The 20,012-nt window shown below is 39.2% G+C and overlaps 1 protein-coding gene across 16 annotated transcripts in view; it reads left to right on the top strand.

Moving 5' to 3' along the window:
- Positions 1-20,012, top strand: part of SYNE1 (spectrin repeat containing nuclear envelope protein 1) — a 476,843-nt gene that overhangs the window by 297,208 nt on the left and 159,623 nt on the right. For all 16 annotated transcript variants that reach the window (XM_072140948.1, XM_072140950.1, XM_072140965.1 and 13 more), the window contains 10 exons: positions 346-511; positions 2,266-2,421; positions 6,233-6,385; positions 6,955-7,137; positions 8,247-8,384; positions 8,469-8,654; positions 9,999-10,121; positions 11,401-11,583; positions 12,785-12,928; positions 14,922-15,116. In XM_072140948.1, the coding sequence (XP_071997049.1) occupies positions 346-511; positions 2,266-2,421; positions 6,233-6,385; positions 6,955-7,137; positions 8,247-8,384; positions 8,469-8,654; positions 9,999-10,121; positions 11,401-11,583; positions 12,785-12,928; positions 14,922-15,116 (1,627 nt within the window). The remainder of the gene's footprint in view (positions 1-345; positions 512-2,265; positions 2,422-6,232; positions 6,386-6,954; positions 7,138-8,246; positions 8,385-8,468; positions 8,655-9,998; positions 10,122-11,400; positions 11,584-12,784; positions 12,929-14,921; positions 15,117-20,012) is intronic.

Below are 20,012 nucleotides of genomic sequence, written 5' to 3'. Positions count from 1 at the left end.
AAACACTTTAACATTAAGAATTGCCCTCATGCTGCCCATAAAACCATAAACACAGTTGTACTGTGTTTTAACAACTTTTTAGGACTTATTAAGTCAAAGAGAATCAAAATCCTGACATTTCTCAGGTATTTGTTTTTTTTTTTTTAGAACCTTGGTTCTTACATTCAGATCAAGGTTTGGCTGGCAACAGTCATGTAGTTAATTTTCTACTGTACTTCACATATTTATTCATAATGTAGAAATATTTCTCACTATATATATCCTATGAAAGAACCAGTTATAAGTTACTATGTAGTTGTAAGACATACACTTATTATATGTTTTCTGTATTTAAATGCATCACAGTATGCAACAGAAAGTCAAGAAAAGCAAAAGGCTTGTAGAGCAGGAACTAAAGGATCGAGAGGATGTAGAAAAGAAACTTGATATTGTAAAGGCCTGGATCCGAGATACCAAGGAAACTTTACTGAATTCTGCCTCTGAAGTGGATTTGCAGTTGGAAGAATTCCAGGTACTTTGTTGTGGAAATAGCCATCACTGTTAAAGGTTTATTTTTAAAAGGAAAACTACCAGTAAGATTAACAAAAAACAAACTAAACATACTCACCTGCTTTTCTATCCTGCTTGGAACTGATGTTTTGCTGTATATTTGTAAACAGAAGCTCAGTGGCTACATGAAGTGTAAACACTGGCTGAGCTCTGCTGCTGTGGGTGCTACACTGCTCTGCAGATGCACTGCTCAGAGCCTCGCTTTTCAGTCTATGCCACTTCCGTAGTGTTTTTGCACCAAAGTTGTGCTCATTTTGAAAAGTTGTTCATGATGAATAATAAGTAGGTGCAGCAAAACATCTGGATAGATAGGTTAAATTAGGAAAACGTGGTTATTTTTGAGGTTGTTAAACTGGCGCAGACGTATTTCGACAAAATAAAAAGTGGCTAGAACAACCACAAAATCAAGTGATACATCTGGGCAATGGTTTCCTGAATTATATTAGGGTTTGGTAGATACACACATAACTGCAAAGGAAGACAGTTTTTGTCAATGTCAAAGTGACTTTGCTTTGATCTATTGTCATTTGTCACATGGAGAGTAGCGAAACTGCAACTGCACCAAACCACATACACATATACTCACCGGCCACTTTATTAGGTACACCATGCTAGTAACGGGTTGGACCCCCTTTTGCCTTCAGAACTGCCTCAATTCTTCGTGGCATAGATTCAACAAGGTGCTGGAAGCATTCCTCAGAGATTTTGGTCCATATTGACATGATGGCATTACACAGTTGCCGCAGATTTGTCGGCTGCACATCCATGATGCGAATCTCCCGTTCCACCACATCCCAAAGATGCTCTATTGGATTGAGATCTGGTGACTGTGGAGGCCCTTTGAGTACAGTGAACTCATTGTCATGTTCAAGAAACCAGTCTGAGATGATTCCAGCTTTATGACATGGCGCATTATCCCGCTGAAAGTAGCCATCAGATGTTGGGTACATTGTGGTCATAAATGGATGGACATGGTCAGCAACAATACTAAGGTAGGCTGTGACGTTGCAACGATGCTCAATTGGTACCAAGGGGCCCAAAGAGTGCCAAGAAAATATTCCCCACACCATGACACCACCACCAGCCTGAACCGTTGATACAAGGCAGGAGGGATCCATGCATTCATGTTGTTGACGCCAAATTCTGACCCTACCATCCGAATGTCGCAGCAGAAATCGAGACTCATCAGACCAGGCAACGTTTTTCCAATCTTCTACTGTCCAATTTCGATGAGCTTGTGCAAATTGTAGCCTCAGTTTCCTGTTCTTAGCTGAAAGGAGTGGCACCCGGTGTGGTCTTCTGCTGCTGTAGCCCATCTGCCTCAAAGTTCGATGTACTGTACGTTCAGAGATGCTCTTCTGCCTACCTTGGTTATAACGGGTGTAACTGTCGCTCACTGGATGTTTTTTGTTTTTCGGACCATTCTCTGTAAACCCTAGAGTTGGTTGTGCATGAAAATCCCAGTAGATCAGCAGTTTCTGAAATACTCAGACCAGCCCTTCTGGCACCAACAACCATGCCACGTTCAAAGGCACTCAAATCACCTTTCTTCCCCATACTGATGCTCGGTTTGAACTGCAGGAGATTGTCTTGACCATGTCTACATGCCTAAATGCACTGAGTTGCCGCAATGTGATTGGCTGATTAGAAATTAAGTGTTAACGAGCAGTTGGACAGGTGTAAAACATACAAACATTGGATTTTCTTTTTTATAAGGTTCTACATGAGGAGCTGAATTGTCATCGTCAAAATGTGGAAAAATTGTCTGAAGAGCAACAGAACAAGTATTTGGAAATGTACACAATTCTGCCATCTGAGCTGTCATTGCTTCTAGCTGAAGTGGCATTAGCCCTGGCCAATATAAATGAGGAGGTAAGCTTAATATACTATACCCATCAGAGGGAAAGTTTTGTCTTTTGAAGATAATGAGACTCCCCGTGCAATGAAATGATGTTTTCAGTATTTTCAACAAAAAATTAAAACATTGGCAAACAGTTTAATCATTGTTCAACAACTCCTAGTAAAAAGCTCCACCTGCTACACTTTCATCTTATCTTCTGCAAATTTAACAAGAAAAATGCATTGAACTAAAAGGGAATGTGTCACATGGAAAGGCGCCTTCAGTCTTGCCTGAGCTCTAGTAATCACATACTGTATAGTTATTAGTTATTACTATACAGTATGTGATTACTAGAGCTCAGGCAAGACTGAAGGCGCCTTTCCATGTGACACATTCCCTTTTAGTTCAATGCATTTTTCTTGTTAAATTTGCAGAAGATAAGATGAAAGTGTAGCAGGTGGAGCTTTTTACTAGGAGTTGTTGAACAATGATTAAACTGTTTGCCAATGTTTTAATTTTTTGTTTACAGCAGCCTCAGGATGACAAGCAGCAATCAACTAAAGCCAACTTATTATAAGCCAACTCATATGTGGAGATTTCTAGGCATGCTCTGATACCATTGTCGTCCAACCTGTGATGTAAAAAAAAATATTTTTATAAATAAAACCCTCAGAATAAGGCCTCATGCTCACTATCATGTGTTCACTGTGGCTGGGTAGAAAAGAGGATGTGAGCACTCCTCAACCATACCCTCGTCATAGAAAGCCAAGCAGTTTGGTCACAGATGCCATCGACCTCTATGGGGGCCATAATGAGGCTGCAAATAGCGCATCCAAATCATGGCCCCAAATTGGTTGTGTGTATGTGGCCTTACAGGTGCTGGCTATTGTTAAGTCCAGGGGAGAGAATAAAAATTGAAGGATTTTTAAAGGGAACCTGTCACACAGTTTTACAAATAAAGCTAGTGATAGTTTTACAAATAAAGCTAGTAACAGGTTCCCAAAGAGCCCTATTAACTGACACCCTTCTTTTAGCTAAAAATTGTATCCCTTATTTCCCCATAAATCACCTTGTATTTCCTGGCATAATGGGGCATGTCCTGCTCAAATGGCCCTTCCCACCTACACCTCCCCATGTATGCCATGATGCCTCGTCTCAGCATTCAGCATGTAATGTCATGTGACCAGGCTTATGTCATCAAAGGTCTTTTACCCAGTTACATTTGCAACATCTACCTCATGTATGTATCTGATCACATGAAATCACAGCATGCCTCGATGGCATGCTGTGGTTTTATGTGATCAGATATATACATGGGGTAAACCTAGCAAATATAACTGGGTAAAGGACCTTAGATGACATCACCCCTTAATGACCGCCCTATCGGGAATCTACGTCGGTCATTAAGGGTACTTCTTCTGACGCGACGCCTTTCTACGGCGCCGCGTCAGAAGAAGATTTCGGGACATCGGGTCAGTATAGTGCCGGTGTCGGGCTGTGATATTACAGCCCAGACCCGGCACTAACACACAGGATCGGAAAAGTGTGTCCCCCGTGGATCGGACCCCCCCGGTGTACTTACCGGGGGGATCCGATCCCTCCTGCCGCTGCCCCGGGTCCCGACGAGTGACCCTAGGCTGTCGGCTCCTCTTCTCGCCGGGTTCTGCGTTCATGCGCTCAGTTACTTACACTATACACTGCAATACACTTGAGGCTAGAGGCTTGAATAAGTGATCGGATGATCGCTTGTTCAAGCCAAAAGGTGGAAAATATGTGAAAGTACAAAAAAAAAAGATTAAATCATTTTATAATAATAATTAAATAAATAAATAAAATAAAGTCCCATAATCTCCCCAGTTACACATATAATGCAAATACAGTATATAAAACACAAAAACACACAAAATGTACATATTTGGTATCACCGCGTCCGTATTAATCTGTACAATAAATCTAAATCAATATTGAACCCGCTCGGTGAACGATGAAAAAAAAAAACTACGTAAAAGTTCACGTAATATACAATTTTTCATCAAACACCATCACAAAAAATGTTCTAAAAAGTGATCAAAAAAAGCTACGTTCCCTAATATGATACGACTGAAAAGAACAACTCTTTTCGCAAAAAATAAGCCCTCAACCAGGTCTGACAACAGAAAAATACAGAAGTTATGGCCCTAAAAATTTGTCAATAGTAAAAACAATGCGATATTTTCCAATATTGGTTTTGCTCAGGAAAATTGAGCAAAGATAAGAAAAACTATATAAATGAGGTATCACCGCAATCGTAGTGAACCAGAGAATAAAGATAAAATATTATTTTTACATTAAGGTGAGCGGGGGGAAAAAAATGCTAAAAATCCAAAATAAAAATTGATGATTTTGTTTGTGTCCCCCTTGAAATAGTTAATAAAATCTCATGAATAAACTAGAGACCCCCTAAATGAATTATCTATACATTGTATCTCATCCCGTAAAAAATAAGCCCTCATATGTTTGCATTACCAAAAAAATAAAAATGTATAGGTAGTACAATGTGACAATACAAATCTGCTGTGAATGGTGCCTCCATTCATTCTATACTCGGCCGTGCGCCCATACAGAAGTTTACCACCACATATGGGGTATCAGTACACTCGGGAGGAATTGGGCATCAAACGTTGCAGTGCGTTTCATCATTTAATTTAATCTGAAACTGTCAGTTTGGCCTAAATGAATGTATTTTCCAAAAAAATTCCATAGTTTCTAAATCGCAGGTCCATATTGTTTTAACGCATGTGAAACACTTAAAGGGTTAATGGACTTAATAGAAGTTGTTTTACATATGTTGAGGGGTGACGTTTCTATAGTGGGGTAATTTATGGGGTTTTACTATTATTTAGGCCTTACAAAGTCACTTGGAAGCTGAGTTTTCCCTCAAAATGTGAGTTTTGGCAATTTTCATGAAAATGAGAAAAATCGCACCTAAAGTTCTGCGCCTCATAACATACTAGAAAAGTGAGAGGATGCATAAAATATCATCCCAACATAAAGCAGACATTCCGTAAATGTAATTTATCAAGCTTTTTGGGTAGTTTTACTTCCTGTCTGGAAACCAGAACATTTCAAACTTGGAAAATGAAGAATTTTTACAAACTTTTGCCAAATTTTCACTTTTTTTCAGAACGAATCGCAAAACGTATCACTTAAATTTATAACTAACATGAAGTACAATGTATCACGAGAAAACATTCTCAAAATCACTGGGATATGTTAAAGCGTTCCAAAGTTATAACCAATTATCGTGAGACATGTCAGATTTGAAAAATCGAGTCTGGTCATTGAGCTGAAAACTAGTGTCGGTGATAAGGGGTTAAAAAGAGACACCTTCCCTATATGTGTGCTTTCAACATTTTTAGTAACCATGGTCTAGGGCCAAAATAAGTTTTTATTTTCCAGAATACAATAGCTTACTTACTCCAACTTTTTGCAGCATATTCACTAAATGTAGGGCTTAAGAAAGTCTTTATATATGAAGAAATTGAGCAATGCTCCCAGAAAGATGGAACAAAATGTTTTAGTCTGTGTTCATAATTCCTTAGCAAAACCTCTGCTGCCACCATGTGGAAATATTATAACCTACTATTATTAGTGTAGATAGTAAAGTAAGTCTGTTGTTTATATCATGACAGATCTTTGAGTTTAGATCTCTTCCCTTGTATCCCAGAACGCATTAAAAGAAAATGATGAAAAAATATGATTAAATATCTTTTGTCTTGCCTTAGTCCAAATTCAGTTTACCCTGAAACTATAATAGTCACGTGACTCTGCAAAGACCTAATGGATTATGTTTTATCAATGTAGATTCAAGTGAAGCAAAAAGAAGCACAGCAGAATCAAACACTTTACCAGGAGCTGCAGAAGCAAATATCAGAAACTGAGGAGGAGCTGAATTTAATCCTTGGAAAACTAAAAGAGAAATCGGTTGATGTGACTGTAGCTAGAAAAGACCATGTGGTATGTAATAAATATTGAGATTAAAATAATATTATATACTGAAAATCTCAGGCACCTTTGTAAACTGTGGAAGATGATCAGTTATGACAGGTATTGAACTAACACTCTATGGCTACATTCACACCACCATAGGGGATGTATGTACTTATGTCCCCCCATAGACTGGAAATGGCCGCGCGGAGCAATCCGGTGCAGCACACGTGCAACACCGTACCACTCCTTACACAGGGAAAAGATAGGACATGTACTATCTTTCCCGTGTAATGGACCGTGCACCGTGGATCACTATGGAAAAGGGGAGGGTAACCACTCCTCCTTTCCATTGCGGCTGACGAATGCCCACCCGGCTGTAGCCATGTGGGCATACGTCAGTGAGTATGTAGCCTAACCCTCTATTTCTTTACTACCCAAGTGTATTTTAGTTTTGAATATGCATTTAATATACCACATAGAATTGTAATGCCAAAAATTAACTTTTATGGTCATTCTTTTATATCGTCATACTGTTGTTCATTGTCCTTTTAAGGTAGAATTTCTATGAGTTTAACAACTGTATGTCTTTCATACAGATCTTATGTGAAGAACTAGACAAGTGCAATATAAGGCTTGTGGAATTGGATGCTGCCATCCAAGACTTTGCTGAGCAGAATCACTTACTGGGAAAACAACTAGTGGATAAGATAGGAAAACTTATCGAACTACAGCAGCAGGCCGGTAAACTGGCACAATACCGAGCAGGCAAAGTCAAACAGGTATGCCAGTCCTAATAAAAATAAAATACATAATATAACATTCTTATTATGCACTCTGAGCCTTATACATAATTTCATAGGACAATATAGAGCTTTAGTTTTAAGCAAAAAATAAATAATTAAAAACACACACAACATGGGGTGTTTATCAGATATTTATAAGGGCTTCTGTGCCGCAACAAATGAAAATGCTGTGTAGAAATAATCACTGCACAGCCTCACCCCCCCCCCCTGTCCTATATATCAAGAGGGAAAAGTGGGGCAATGATGGTACACCGTAACCCCCATTCTCTCCAAAATCAGAACTAGATTTTGGTGCAGATACAATATGTTGCTGAATTTCATCACTTTATGTTGCAAAGTGAAACCTTTGTTTAAAAATCTAGAACAGTTCTTAAAGTACAATGAGTATTCAGTGTATTTTAAAAAAATCCACAGTGTGACCCAAAATCATCATTGATTTTATTATACTCTTAAACAGGGCTTTGAGAACTTCGCTATTATACAATAAATTGTCATGGGCTTTTGGTAGAGACCACATTAAATCAGTATTACTATTTCTGAAAGTGCACTTAGACTATGTAAAATGTTTCCATACATCATAAATATCATTTCAATTCAAGACCTCTAGGCTGTGGTAACACGTTCTGCTAGCGTTGCATTTCCTAAGGCAATGCTAGCGCGCTGGGGGCAGGGCTCTGCTTAATCATATATGTGTTTCCAGTGAAATGCATGCAATCACTAACCATCACCCAGTGTCTTGTATTGTTTAAATGCAAGACACCGGGTGCTGCTTACAGATCACATGTGTTTCACTGGAAACACATATGGGTTTGGCCAAGCCCGCCCCCTGGGTGCAAGCATTGCATTAAGCAATGCTAGCCGAAAGTGTAACCGCAGCCTTATAAAAACAACTCAGGTTCATGACGATGTTCTATGAGCTACAGCTTCTTAGCTACTCTGGTAATCCAAGTCTATATATTAACCCCCCTGATGGCAAAGAATAAAAGCAGCTTTACTCAGCCAATTGGGACATAAAAACTTATGAACATTTTTAGTGACCTGCCTCCAAAAATATGTTTACTTTTTTATTACACCAACATCTATAGGCTGTTTTTCAATTGGAAGAATACAATGAAATGCTAGAATTTATTCTACGTTGGATTGAAAAGGCTAAAATATTAGTGAGCAGTAACATCACCTGGAGCTCCTCAAGCCAACTTCGTGACCAAGCAGGGGCTCACCAGGTACCTCCTTATGTTATATACTATTTCAACAAGATGCTGCCTAGATAACTCTTTTCCATTGCATTGACTTTGTTTCTGTTCCAGGCTGTGTTGGAGGAGTCCAGAGATATCCATAGTGATCTAGAAGCAATGAATGAAAAGATTGAATATTTGTCAAGTATTTACCAGACGGAAGAACTGTCTCAGCAAGTATCAGAACTTGGAAGCCAGACTGTAGAACTGCAACAGACAATAAAACATCGCTTACAAAACCTTCAGGATGCTGCGAAGGTACGACATGTCCCTTCTTGTTTCACTATACGGTATCAGTGAATAAAGCTGGTCATGTGTAATTAAGGTATAGAGATTTATAATATTCTTTATCTGGGTATATAATCAGTTTCAAGATTTCTGTCTGCAGTCAGCAAACGGGAAACATTATTTATTTACAAGGGATGGGTACTAACTTATTGAAGATTCTTATTCAAAGACTACTGTGGGGAATTTCACAAAAACTATAACTGACACTTGCATAACTTTTCAGCACACTCTATTTGTTTAAAGGGTATACACCAGTGCATAATCACTCATTATATAGGACACTTTATAAACTTTCAGTCATTTTTCCTATTTCCCAAGTGATTTGTCATTTGGTGGGTGATTTGGGAGCCAGTAGATGTCCTTTATTAAAAAAGAAAGTGACTACAATCCTCATTTAAGTACAACATTCATTGTTACACACAATTTACCAGTATCTGTATCCTAAATTGTCCTGTTTTAGAAAGCTTTTCTTCAGTTTTAATTTTTCAAATAAATTCTGGTGACCACATTTCCTGCTGTTATTTCCAAAATATTTGTCCAATTGTATTATTATTTTAAGGCTTTATACACCTTTAGAATAAAATGTAAACAAAACTCACATATAAATCCAAAAGGTGATTTATTTACAATAAGATGTAATGTTTAATAATTGACTAAAATCACAAACAAAAATAGTCTCACCACAAAATACACAATCAGGCATATAAAACTAGTGGGCCATACACAAAACCAGTTACATAGATACATAATAAATGGTTGGATTGTACCAAGCCCAGTGGTAAACGTCGGAAGCTGTACCCATGGGTGTCGAGTAGTGGACAACGAACCCTATTATGCCCTATACAGAAACTAAACCCTGCCATGGTACTCAAATAGCTCCCTCCCTTTCAGAGGTAGTACCCAGCCCTATCCTTTCACTCTGCATTCACCAATGTGTAGTGATGTGAGATTGGATTACAAACACTGTTCAACTCCCATGGACAGCAGACCTCTGTGCTAACTGTTCCCTATATTCCCCTGATAAAAGCTGTGGCTTTGCACCACACTAGAAACATGTCAGACCGGGGTCCTCTTAAAGTTATAATAAAATGTACTATTTTTGTAGGTTATTTTAGACATATTTGTTTAAAATGTTTTATAGTAAATACATCATCTTTTGGATTTAACTGTATTTTGGTCTGTTGAACGCCTTTGTTTTGACCATACCATTCAAATGCAGGAGTTAGAGATCTATGTGTCAGGACCCTCTCCCTTTTTTGACTTTAATCAAAATCTATAGATCCTGCTCAACAATGCTGTTTCTTCTTCCTATAGGATATGAAGAAGTTTGAAAGTGAAGTTAGAGCCTTGCAAACTGCTTTAGAGCAATCTCAGACTACGCTGACCTCTCCTGAGCTGGGTCGCCTGAGCCTTAAGGAACAGCTGTCTCATAGACAAGTATGTGCACATATCAGCGTTGTTTAATATTCCAAACATTTTTTTTAAATGAAATCCTTATTAACCCCTTAATGACCAGGCCCTTTTTCATTTTTGCAGCTTCATTTTTCACTTCCACCTTCAAAAGCCCAATTTTTCCATTTAAAAAGCTGTGTGAGGGCTTGTCTTTTGGCTTAACAAATTGCACTTCATAGTGACAGTATTTACTATCCCATTCCATGTATTGGGAAGCGGGAAAAAAAATCTAAATTCAGTGACATTGCATTTCAGCTGTTTCCTATGGGCTTGGATTTGACGTCTTTCACTGTGCATCCCAAATGACATGTCTACTTTATTCTTTGGGTTGGTACAATCACGGGGATACCAAATATATGTAGGTTTTATAGTGTTTTCATACATTTACAAAAATGTTATTGACTTTTGATGTTTTGATACCGTTTTGAGGACTGTACAGTGTTTTCATAACTTTTTATAGAATTTTCTATATTTTTCAAAATGGCAAAAAAGTGGCATTTTCGACTTTGGGCGCTATTTTTTTCTCGTTATGGGGTTAAATGCCGGGATTGACAGTTATTGTATTTTGATAAATCGGACATTTTGGGACCCAGCGATACCTAACATGTTTATGATTTTCACTGTTTATATCATTTCTAGGGAAAGGGGGGGAATGGAATTTTATGGTGCTTCATTTATTTTTTAACTTTTTTTTATTTTTACTATTTTTCAGACCCCCTAAGGTACTTTCACCGTAGGTTGTCTGATTGATCCTTCCATTTACTGGCATACTATAGTATGGTAGTATATGGGGATTTCCCACATCTGTCATAATGTGCAAATTGAACATTGTAATACATGGTGTGAAACGAGACAGCCTCAGGTCTTTGTATGACCCAAGGCTGTCGTACCAAAAGATTGCTGATGTCTCAGGGAGCGATGATCTAAGTCAATATGGCATCGCTCCAACCACCGATCGTGGGTGTTACAGGTGGGTGTCGCTCACCCGCTGTGGAGAGGGCTTAGCCTGTGAGCTCTCTCCAAACACCCGCAGCCAACGTTTGACCTAGTAATACTGACCTAGTCAGTTAACTTGTCATCAATTTACACAGATATTGGTATCCTATAATGTTGTCACTTATTGCTAGTGCACACCTTCACATTATAATGGGGCTTGAAAACTGATTCAGTTTTTCACAAAATCCTCATGCTCGGTCACTCTAGCAATATACCACAATTTTATAAGACGTGAATGCATATATTGTAAGAAAGATTATCTCTACAGCACCTACTATCAAAAATGGAGTCCCTAAAACCAAAGGTTCATGCTGTCCAACTTTGCCAAAGTGCCTTAAGAATTCCTGAAGAAGTTGTCACCAGCCTTCTCATATGTCGTACTGCTGTCAGGCTGCAAGAGGAGACTAGTCGTCTTCAACACACTGCCATTCAACAGTGTAATATTATGCAGGTAGGTGCTAAGCATTTTGAATATCATCCCAAATTGTCCTCTGGAAGCTTTCCTACAGTTATTATTTTTGAACTAAATAGTGCTGAGTACATTTTCTTCTTTTCAAATGCTTTTCCAAATGCTTTTTGTATTAATATTTGAAGGCCATGGGCTACGACTAAAACGCTGGGGCCCACCATCAGGACGCCAGCGTATCCTCTCTTTTTATTTTCTCTGAATTTCTAGGGTTGATCATCAGTACCTTATGACAAGAATCTTCTTTACTATCCCCTGATGAGCCCATGGATGGTGGGCGAAACGCGTAGGAACAATAGGAGATATAGAGAGATACAATATGTGTCTTGAATGTGTAATCACATATTTGTAGCTATTCAGGGCAAGGCATATAGAACTAAGGATATCTGTAACAGCTTTGTGCATATACACTTTGCGGTCAGTAACTACCTACAGACTAAATCTGTGTGTGAACCGATCCCAAGAAATTTAAGTCCAACTACTGCTGCTCTAGCCCTGACACACTTTATTATTTGTGGACTAGAGATTAGGGTCCACAGATTTATCAATGTGATACCAGATGCTTTTAATTTGGGGGGTTTGTTTTTAATATATTTACCAATAAAAGTTATATTTTATTTCCTAAACGCTACATCAGTGAACACTTTAAGAGACAAGAGTAGTGTGGGATATTGTATCAAATACGCTCTCCAGTGAAATATGTATGAATATTTCAAGGCCTTAAACACCTTTAAAATTATTGTAACTATAACATAACTGGTGAAACAATACAGTCTACCATTGTAAACATTTTTACATGACCTTACACAAAAATAAATATTTTAAAAAAAAAGAGTCTTGATATATTGGGCGTGTTTCAGTTACTTTGACATGGATTATGTGGTGACCATATATCAACGACCAAACACCACCTTTGTGGCGGGATCCCCATGCTTCACAGCATTGTTTTATATATTTTTTAATGTCTGCTTGCCTTACATTGTAGGAATACCTACATATAAATAACTTTCATTTAATATTTGCGTTTAATAGGGTACCAGCAGATAGTATTGGTGGACTATGCTACGGATAGGTCATCAATATAAAGTAAACTAAAAAGCTCTTTCATTTTAAACCTCAACATGAATAACTCTATTATTTGTGTCTAATATTGTGTTTGGTTGATAATTACATATTTAACCTACAGGAAGCAGTGGCTCAATATGAGCAATATGAACAAGAGATGAAACATTTGCAGCAACTGATAGAGGAGGCACATCGGGAGTTGAAAGATGCTCGAGTAACCACTAACAACATCCAAGAATTACAGTTCCAAATTAAACATCACGAAGTATGTATTGTTGATCATTGAAAGAAATTTGAGTTGGTAGCTGAATTATGTAACTGCTTGAGTAGACTAAAAGTGATATTCTCATCTCAGATATTTAGGACATTCCCCTAGGTATGTGGCTGCGGTGTGATAAACTCCCAAAACAAATCATAGTTATATTAGGTACAGCAAGAAAGAAAATGTATCCTATAGAAAACAAGCCCTCATATAGGTCTTTAAGCAGAGCAAAGAGAAGTTATGGCTTTTGGAAGGTTGAAAGTGAAAAGCATAAAATCAAAAACGGACAGGTGCTTCGGTGGGAAGGTCTTCAGGGGTCTTAAAGCAAATGTCATAAAATAACCATGGGGATGGTGTAGCAACTGATTATTATCCCTGGCAGGGAGAATGGTGATTACATCCTCCTCTGGTGCAGAGCATAATTAATGTGAAAGGAAAAGCCTGGCACAGAAGCTACAGAGCTTCATTATCATAATATAGGCAGTCCCCGGTTTACCTACAAGGTAGGTTCTGCAGGTTTATTCTTAAGTTGAATTTGTATGTATGTAAGTGGGAACTGTATAGTTTATAATTGTAACCCCAGACACATTTTTTTTTGGTCTCAATTGTGACAATTTAAAAAATACTGGATTGTCATAAGAACCAGGATAAACAATAAAGCTTAACTGCAGATACACTAGATAACTGTTACAGCTGTTTATTGAAACCTGAGGCTACAGTACAATAATTGCTAACGTCCATTTGTAACTAGGGGTCATCTGTAAGTCGGGTGTTTTTAAGTAGGAGACCACCTGTAGAGGCAGTCGCCGGGTTACGTACAAGGGGTCCAGAGATTTGTTCTTAAGTTGAATTTGTATGTAAGTCGAAACTGTATATTTTATAATTGAAGTTCTATACAAATGATTTTATTTGCCCCAGTGACAATTGGAGTTTCAAAATTTTTTGCTCTAATGGGAACAATGATTAACAATAAAGCTTCATTACAGACACCTTACAGCTGATCATTGCAATCTGGAACTATAGTTAAGCTTCCAGAGAGCTTCACCAGACGTCACAGTGGGCAGAGGGGTCCGTCGGTAACTAGGGGTCGTCTGTAAGTCGGGTGTCCTTAAGTAGGGGACCACCTGTATTATAATTGTTTTTTCATCAAAGCCACTCAGCACAGGGATTAAACAAATATGATCCTGCATCAGAGTAGCTACAGCATCTCAATGTATGTTTGGTTCATAATGCATCAAATCAAATGGTAGATTTCCTTTAAGGAAAGCCTGACAGGGACCACAGAAATCATAGCACTGAAGTGACACAGCATCAAAAGTGGCCCCAGCATAGAAAATCAGTCCAGATGTCATGGTCTCCTTTTACTAGATAAATGATTGCTAGGGTATTACTTTAATATCCCTTTGATATGTGTTTAAAGTGACATACTTTAATTTATTTAATGAGATTGAAGAAATCTTTGTTTCTGTGTCACATATGAGGATACTTAGCTTAGCCATGGAGGGTGACTTTTGTCATTTTAATCTCTATTGTTCTCTATTCCTACATGCATTGTTTTATTCTTGGCTTGGGGCTGACTGGTGCATTTTTGCATTTTTGATAGTTGTAGTCACCACATGACCTCATTACAGATTCGGAGACATGAGCCACCTGGGGGGGGTTGCTTATTGTTAGTTATATGAAGCACACAGAATCTTGTCACTTGTGTCCATTTCCCCCCCCCCCCCTGCTCTGATTCTTGTCAGTACCATTTCCTGGTCTAGAAGCATGGCTTGTGGTGTCGCTGTATTGTGAGATGCAGCTGGCGTCGTCATTCTTTTTCATAGTCAACATCCTCCTTTTCAGCCAGTACTGGCTGTTTATACAAGGCTCGTGAGCTGGGATGTTATTGGCCAGCCACTCACAGCGTAATTGCAAGCCTGAAATACAATGCAAGCTTGATTTCCTTCATGGTTGCTCTTCTGTCTTAGCCTACTGAATTAAAATGTGTTCACAGGAGCTGGCAAAGAAGATCAAAGGCTATCAAGAGCAGATAGCATCACTAAACTCCAAGTGCAAGATGTTAACTATGAAAGCCAAGCATGCCACAATGCTGCTCACTGTCACTGAAGTGGAGGGGCTAACAGAGGGAATGGAGGAGCTGGATGCTGAACTCCTCCCTGCACACTCTTCTCACCCGTCTGTTGTAATGGTAAGGCCTGTGCTCACATTATCTGCTTTCATATGAGCTACACTTCATGCTAAGCAGCAAGAACAAAGCTGAGGCCTCTCTGCTTTCATACCTACCTGATGGCAGCTGCTGCTTTACTAGGAAACCATATTTATCAATATTACAGATGGTAGATATTGCTATTATTGATATGCTTCTAATGTTTATTTTTACACTTTCTATACAAATTATTTCAAAGTTAATATATAATTGCATTCATTTTCAAATCTTTGTAAAAAAAACTGAAATATAAAATGTATATATAATATATGAATTTATAACGGCAAGAAAAACATTAAACAATATATGTAAAAAATAATCTAAAAGCAAAAGTAAACTCGAATAAGCATTAAGGATGAAAGGAACTGATTATTATATATTTATATCTTTTTTACTTTTATGGTTTTTAGAAGTATGTGAGCTACACATAAATGTCGTCTTTATTGCTTTCACACGTAGCTTTGCTACAGATGTGACATGTGACACTATGGTTGCTGTTAACAGCTTGGAAGTTTCTCCGACACTTTGCAACATTAAAGGGGTATTCCAGGAATATGAACGTCTGCTACAAAATATGACAAAACTTAATGTTGTAAATGAATACAACAAAAAGGAATTTATCACAAAATGGAACTTATTCCCACAAAGACAAGTTTCTTATATGTACTAATTTACTGTTGTTAACAAAAATGCTGAATTTCACAGATCTAAGTCCAACCTGTCTGTCAGCCCTGGTGTACATAATTTCAGTTACCCCTAGACATGACCCTGTAACTTCAGACTTAGGCTTGGGTGGCCACCATCTTGGAGTCTCCTGTGTGACTCCGTGCTGCTGAGATTCTGTCTCTTTCTGCTCTGTGCCTGTAGCCACGCCACCCATACAGTGTTAACAGACACTCACTAATTCACTTCCTTCCAGCACCTCATCGCGAGGAAAGAGAAGCTGCAAGCTCCAAACTACAAGCAGATAAGTGATCCCGGGGAAGGGAGAGGTAGGCACATATCTGTGAGAACAGAGAAGTAGCAAAGCTGACAGTGTAAAAGTCTGTCAGCCTCTATCTGTCATGCCTCTGGGATCTCATGGATCTCATCATCTCTGACCTGTCTCATCTTTCTATGTGTCAGTGTGTTAGTACAATGTCAGAAGCCAGATTAAAGTGTATGTACACCTGTATCCTGATAATCTAACAACATTACCAGCACACAGAACTAGATGGATTGTAATATGTCTGGTTAGAGAGTCCCCGCCTATACCCTGGAATTTTGCCCTGACCAGCCTAGGGAGTGATAGGAGCTAAAACAGCAGTAAAACTGAGTAAATGATATTTATTGTGTAAACATCACTAGGGGATTGTGATTTTAGTATTTTATTTAGTGGGAAAACCCCTTTAAATAGCTTGATTTTATAATTAACAAAAGTGTTCTTTAGTAGGAGGAGTTACAAGACAGCTGCCACTGGAAAATTAAAGTCCCATGATCCTGCAGCTCTTTCCTCTCATGCTCTGCTCCCAGTGATGATCTAACAGGATTTATTGTTCTGTTACCATAGTAATGATGTGTAACTGGCATCACTGCACATTACACCACTGAGACAGCGTCTCACCATAACACTGGCCATACTGGATTCACTGCAGCCACCCGACTACAGCTAAAAATTTATGAGGATCACATGACCTGCCCAGTGCAGAACATGCGATTTGGACTTGTTACCAGCAGTCATCTTCTGTACTGGGCATCTTCCACAGGGACAAACTCATAGGACTGATTAACCGGTTAAGGACCGGGCCCTGTTTTTTCATGTCCATTTTTCACTCCCCACCTTCAAAAATCTATAACTTTTTTATTTTTACACGTAAAGAGCTGTGTGATGGCTTGTTTTCTGCGTAACAAATTGCACTTCATAGTGATGGTATTAAATATTCCATGCCATGTACTCGGAAGCGGAAAAAAAAATTCCAAATGCAGTGAAAATGGTGAAAAAACGCATTTGCGCCATTTTCTTGGGCTTGGATATTACGTCTTTCACTGAGCGCCCCAAATGACATGTCTACTTTATTCTTTGGGTCGGTACGATTAAGGGGATACCAAATTTGTATAGGTTTTATAATGTTTACATACATTTACAAAAATTAAAACCTCCTGTAATTTTTTTGATTTTGCCAACTTCTGGCGCTAATAACTTTTTTATACTTTGGTGTACGGAGCTGTGGGTGGTGTAATTTTTGCGAAATTTGATATTATTTTCAATGATATCATTTTTAGGACTGTACGACCTTTTGATCACTTTTTATAGATTTTTTTATATTTTTCAAAATGGCAAAAAAGTGCCATTTTCGACTTTGGGAGCTATTTTCCGTTACGGGGTTAAACGCATTGAAAAACCGTTATGACATTTTGATAGATCGGGCATTTTCGGACGCGTCGATACCTAATGTGTTTATGATTTTTACTGTTTATTTATATTTATGTCAGTTCTAGGGAAAGGGGGTGATTTGAAATTTTAGGGTTTTTTATTATAATTTTTTTTTTTAACTATTTTTTTATTTTTATTTTTACTATTTTCAGACTCCCTAGGGTACTTTAACCCTAGGTTGTCTGATCGATCCTATCATATACTGCCATACTACAGTATGGCAGTATATGGGGATTTTCCTCCTCATTCATTACAATGTGCTATCAGCACATTGTGATGAAGGGGTTAAAACGAAATAGCTTCGGGTCTTCGGAAGACCCGAGGCTACCATCTAGACGGATCGCCGCTCCCCAATGACGTCACGGGGAGCAGCGATCCTAGGTAAGATGGCGGCGCCCATGCGCCGCTATCTTTTTGAAGTTGCCGGTGCTAGCACCGATCGTGGGTGTTACCGGTAAGCCTTTGCTGCAATGTGCAGCAAAGATTTACCGGTTATGGAGAGGTCTCAGCCCGTGAATACACGGCGGGCGGTCGCGAACTGGTTAAAGGGCCAGCAGCATTTTAACTCTTCATTACAGTGCATGTCCACAACATTTTTCTGCTAAGAGGAGCAAAATGTTAAATAACTAGTTACACATTAGCTTATATTTTAATAATCCATTTGAATATGAATTATGTTTATTCCTGGAATACCCATTTAATGCATTAGATTTAGAGATGAGCGAGCACTAAAATGCTCGGGTGCTCGTTATTCGAGACAAACTTTTCCCGATGCTCGAGTGCTCGTCTCGAATAACGAGCCCCATTGAAGTCAATGGGAGACTCGAGAATTTTTCAAGGGGACAGGGAAGCTTGGCCAAACACCTGGAAACCTCAGAAAATGATGGAAACAGAACGGAAATGGACAGGAAACAGCAGGGGCAGCATGCATGGATGCCTCTGAGGCTGCTTAATCGCACCATTATGCCAAAATTATGGGCAACAGCATGGCGATGACAGAGTGACCGAATGAGGCTAGATAGCATCTAAAACATCCAATAATTGACCCTGACACTATAGGGGACGGCATGCAGAGGCAGTGGCAGCAGCGGCAGGCTAGAGAGTGGCATGGCGACATACCCCAAATGGACTCAGGCTTCAAACCAATTTGGCTAGGATAACGTGTAGCACTGTATGTATCAGTATTTTGCCTGGTTAAGGCGGCAGAGAGGAACCAAAAGATGTGAGCAAGAAGCAATTAAATGATTTCCTATGTGAACAAAAGGTTGACGGTATATTTAGTCGATAACACAGCATGGTGGCGACATAGTGACCAAGTTCCATAATGTATCTGGTGAAACAACCGAAAAATGAGCCTGACACAACTCGTTTGATAAGGGGACGACATGTGGAGGCAGCCATGGAGACGACTTCCATGATTAAGAGCGACAGTATAGGGCATCCATATTGCACTGCTATGATTGAAACTTCAGGTCTCCAGCATGGCGGTGACAGATGCGCCGAGTTCCATTATGCATCTGGTGAAACACCTGAAAATTCTGCCTGACACAGCTTGTTTGATAAGGGGATGATGTGCTGTATTTCCTCTCGCGCTCCAGCGTCTTGGGTGTAGACAGTGGAAAGCTGCGCATGGAGACATTGCTGGACGCTGTGGAGGATCGTGGGGGCGAAATGGACAGGAAACAGCAGGGGCAGCATGCATGGATGCCTTTGAGGCTGCCTAATCTTGGGATGGAGCTGGCGGGGTCGTTTGAATATTTCATCTAGGAATAATGGAATAGCATAGCAGTTCTATTTTTAATTGTTTTTTCGGAAATGGTCCCATGATTAGGAGCAACAGTATGGGGCATCCATATAGCGCTGCTATGATTGCAACTTTAGGTCTCCAGCATGGCGGCGACAGATGGGCCGAGTTCCATTATGTATCTGGTGAAACACCTGAAAATTCTGCCTGACACAGCTTGTTTGATAAGGGGACGATGTATGGAGGCAGTAAAGTAGTAGTAGATTAAAGGTGCTGCAGTTAAAACTATATTAGTTGGATATTGGGATGGAGCTGGCGGTCCGCTGCCAGGCGAGCTTTCTCCTGTCCAAGCCCCTGCATCTCGGCTCCTTCCCACCCAAAATGGGCCTGGGGGACAGAAGCGTTTAGTTTTTAAAAAAATTATAATTTTCAAAGCAGGCGCGGGCTACAAACCTCACTTCTAAGAACCTTTTGTATAAGATGAAGTGTAGTACTGTTCTTATAAGTAATTGGCTTGGTTATGGCGGTTATTCAGGTTGAGCTTCTTTCACCTAGTGGAGAATGGAAATCCTGAGAAATCCTGGCTTTATTCATCTTGATAAGCGTCAGCCTGTCAGTCGACAGGCGTGTACGGTGATGCCACTAGCTGCACTGAAAACCCGCTTAGACAACATGCTAGAAGGCAAGAACCTCCAAGGCGTTCGTGCCACATGTCCAGCTT

Source organism: Engystomops pustulosus, chromosome 3 (genome assembly GCF_040894005.1).
Source record: "Engystomops pustulosus chromosome 3, aEngPut4.maternal, whole genome shotgun sequence".
Lineage (NCBI taxonomy): Eukaryota > Metazoa > Chordata > Amphibia > Anura > Leptodactylidae > Engystomops > Engystomops pustulosus.
Note: the sequence above shows the minus strand (reverse complement) of the source record. Positions and strands in the feature narration are given on the sequence as shown.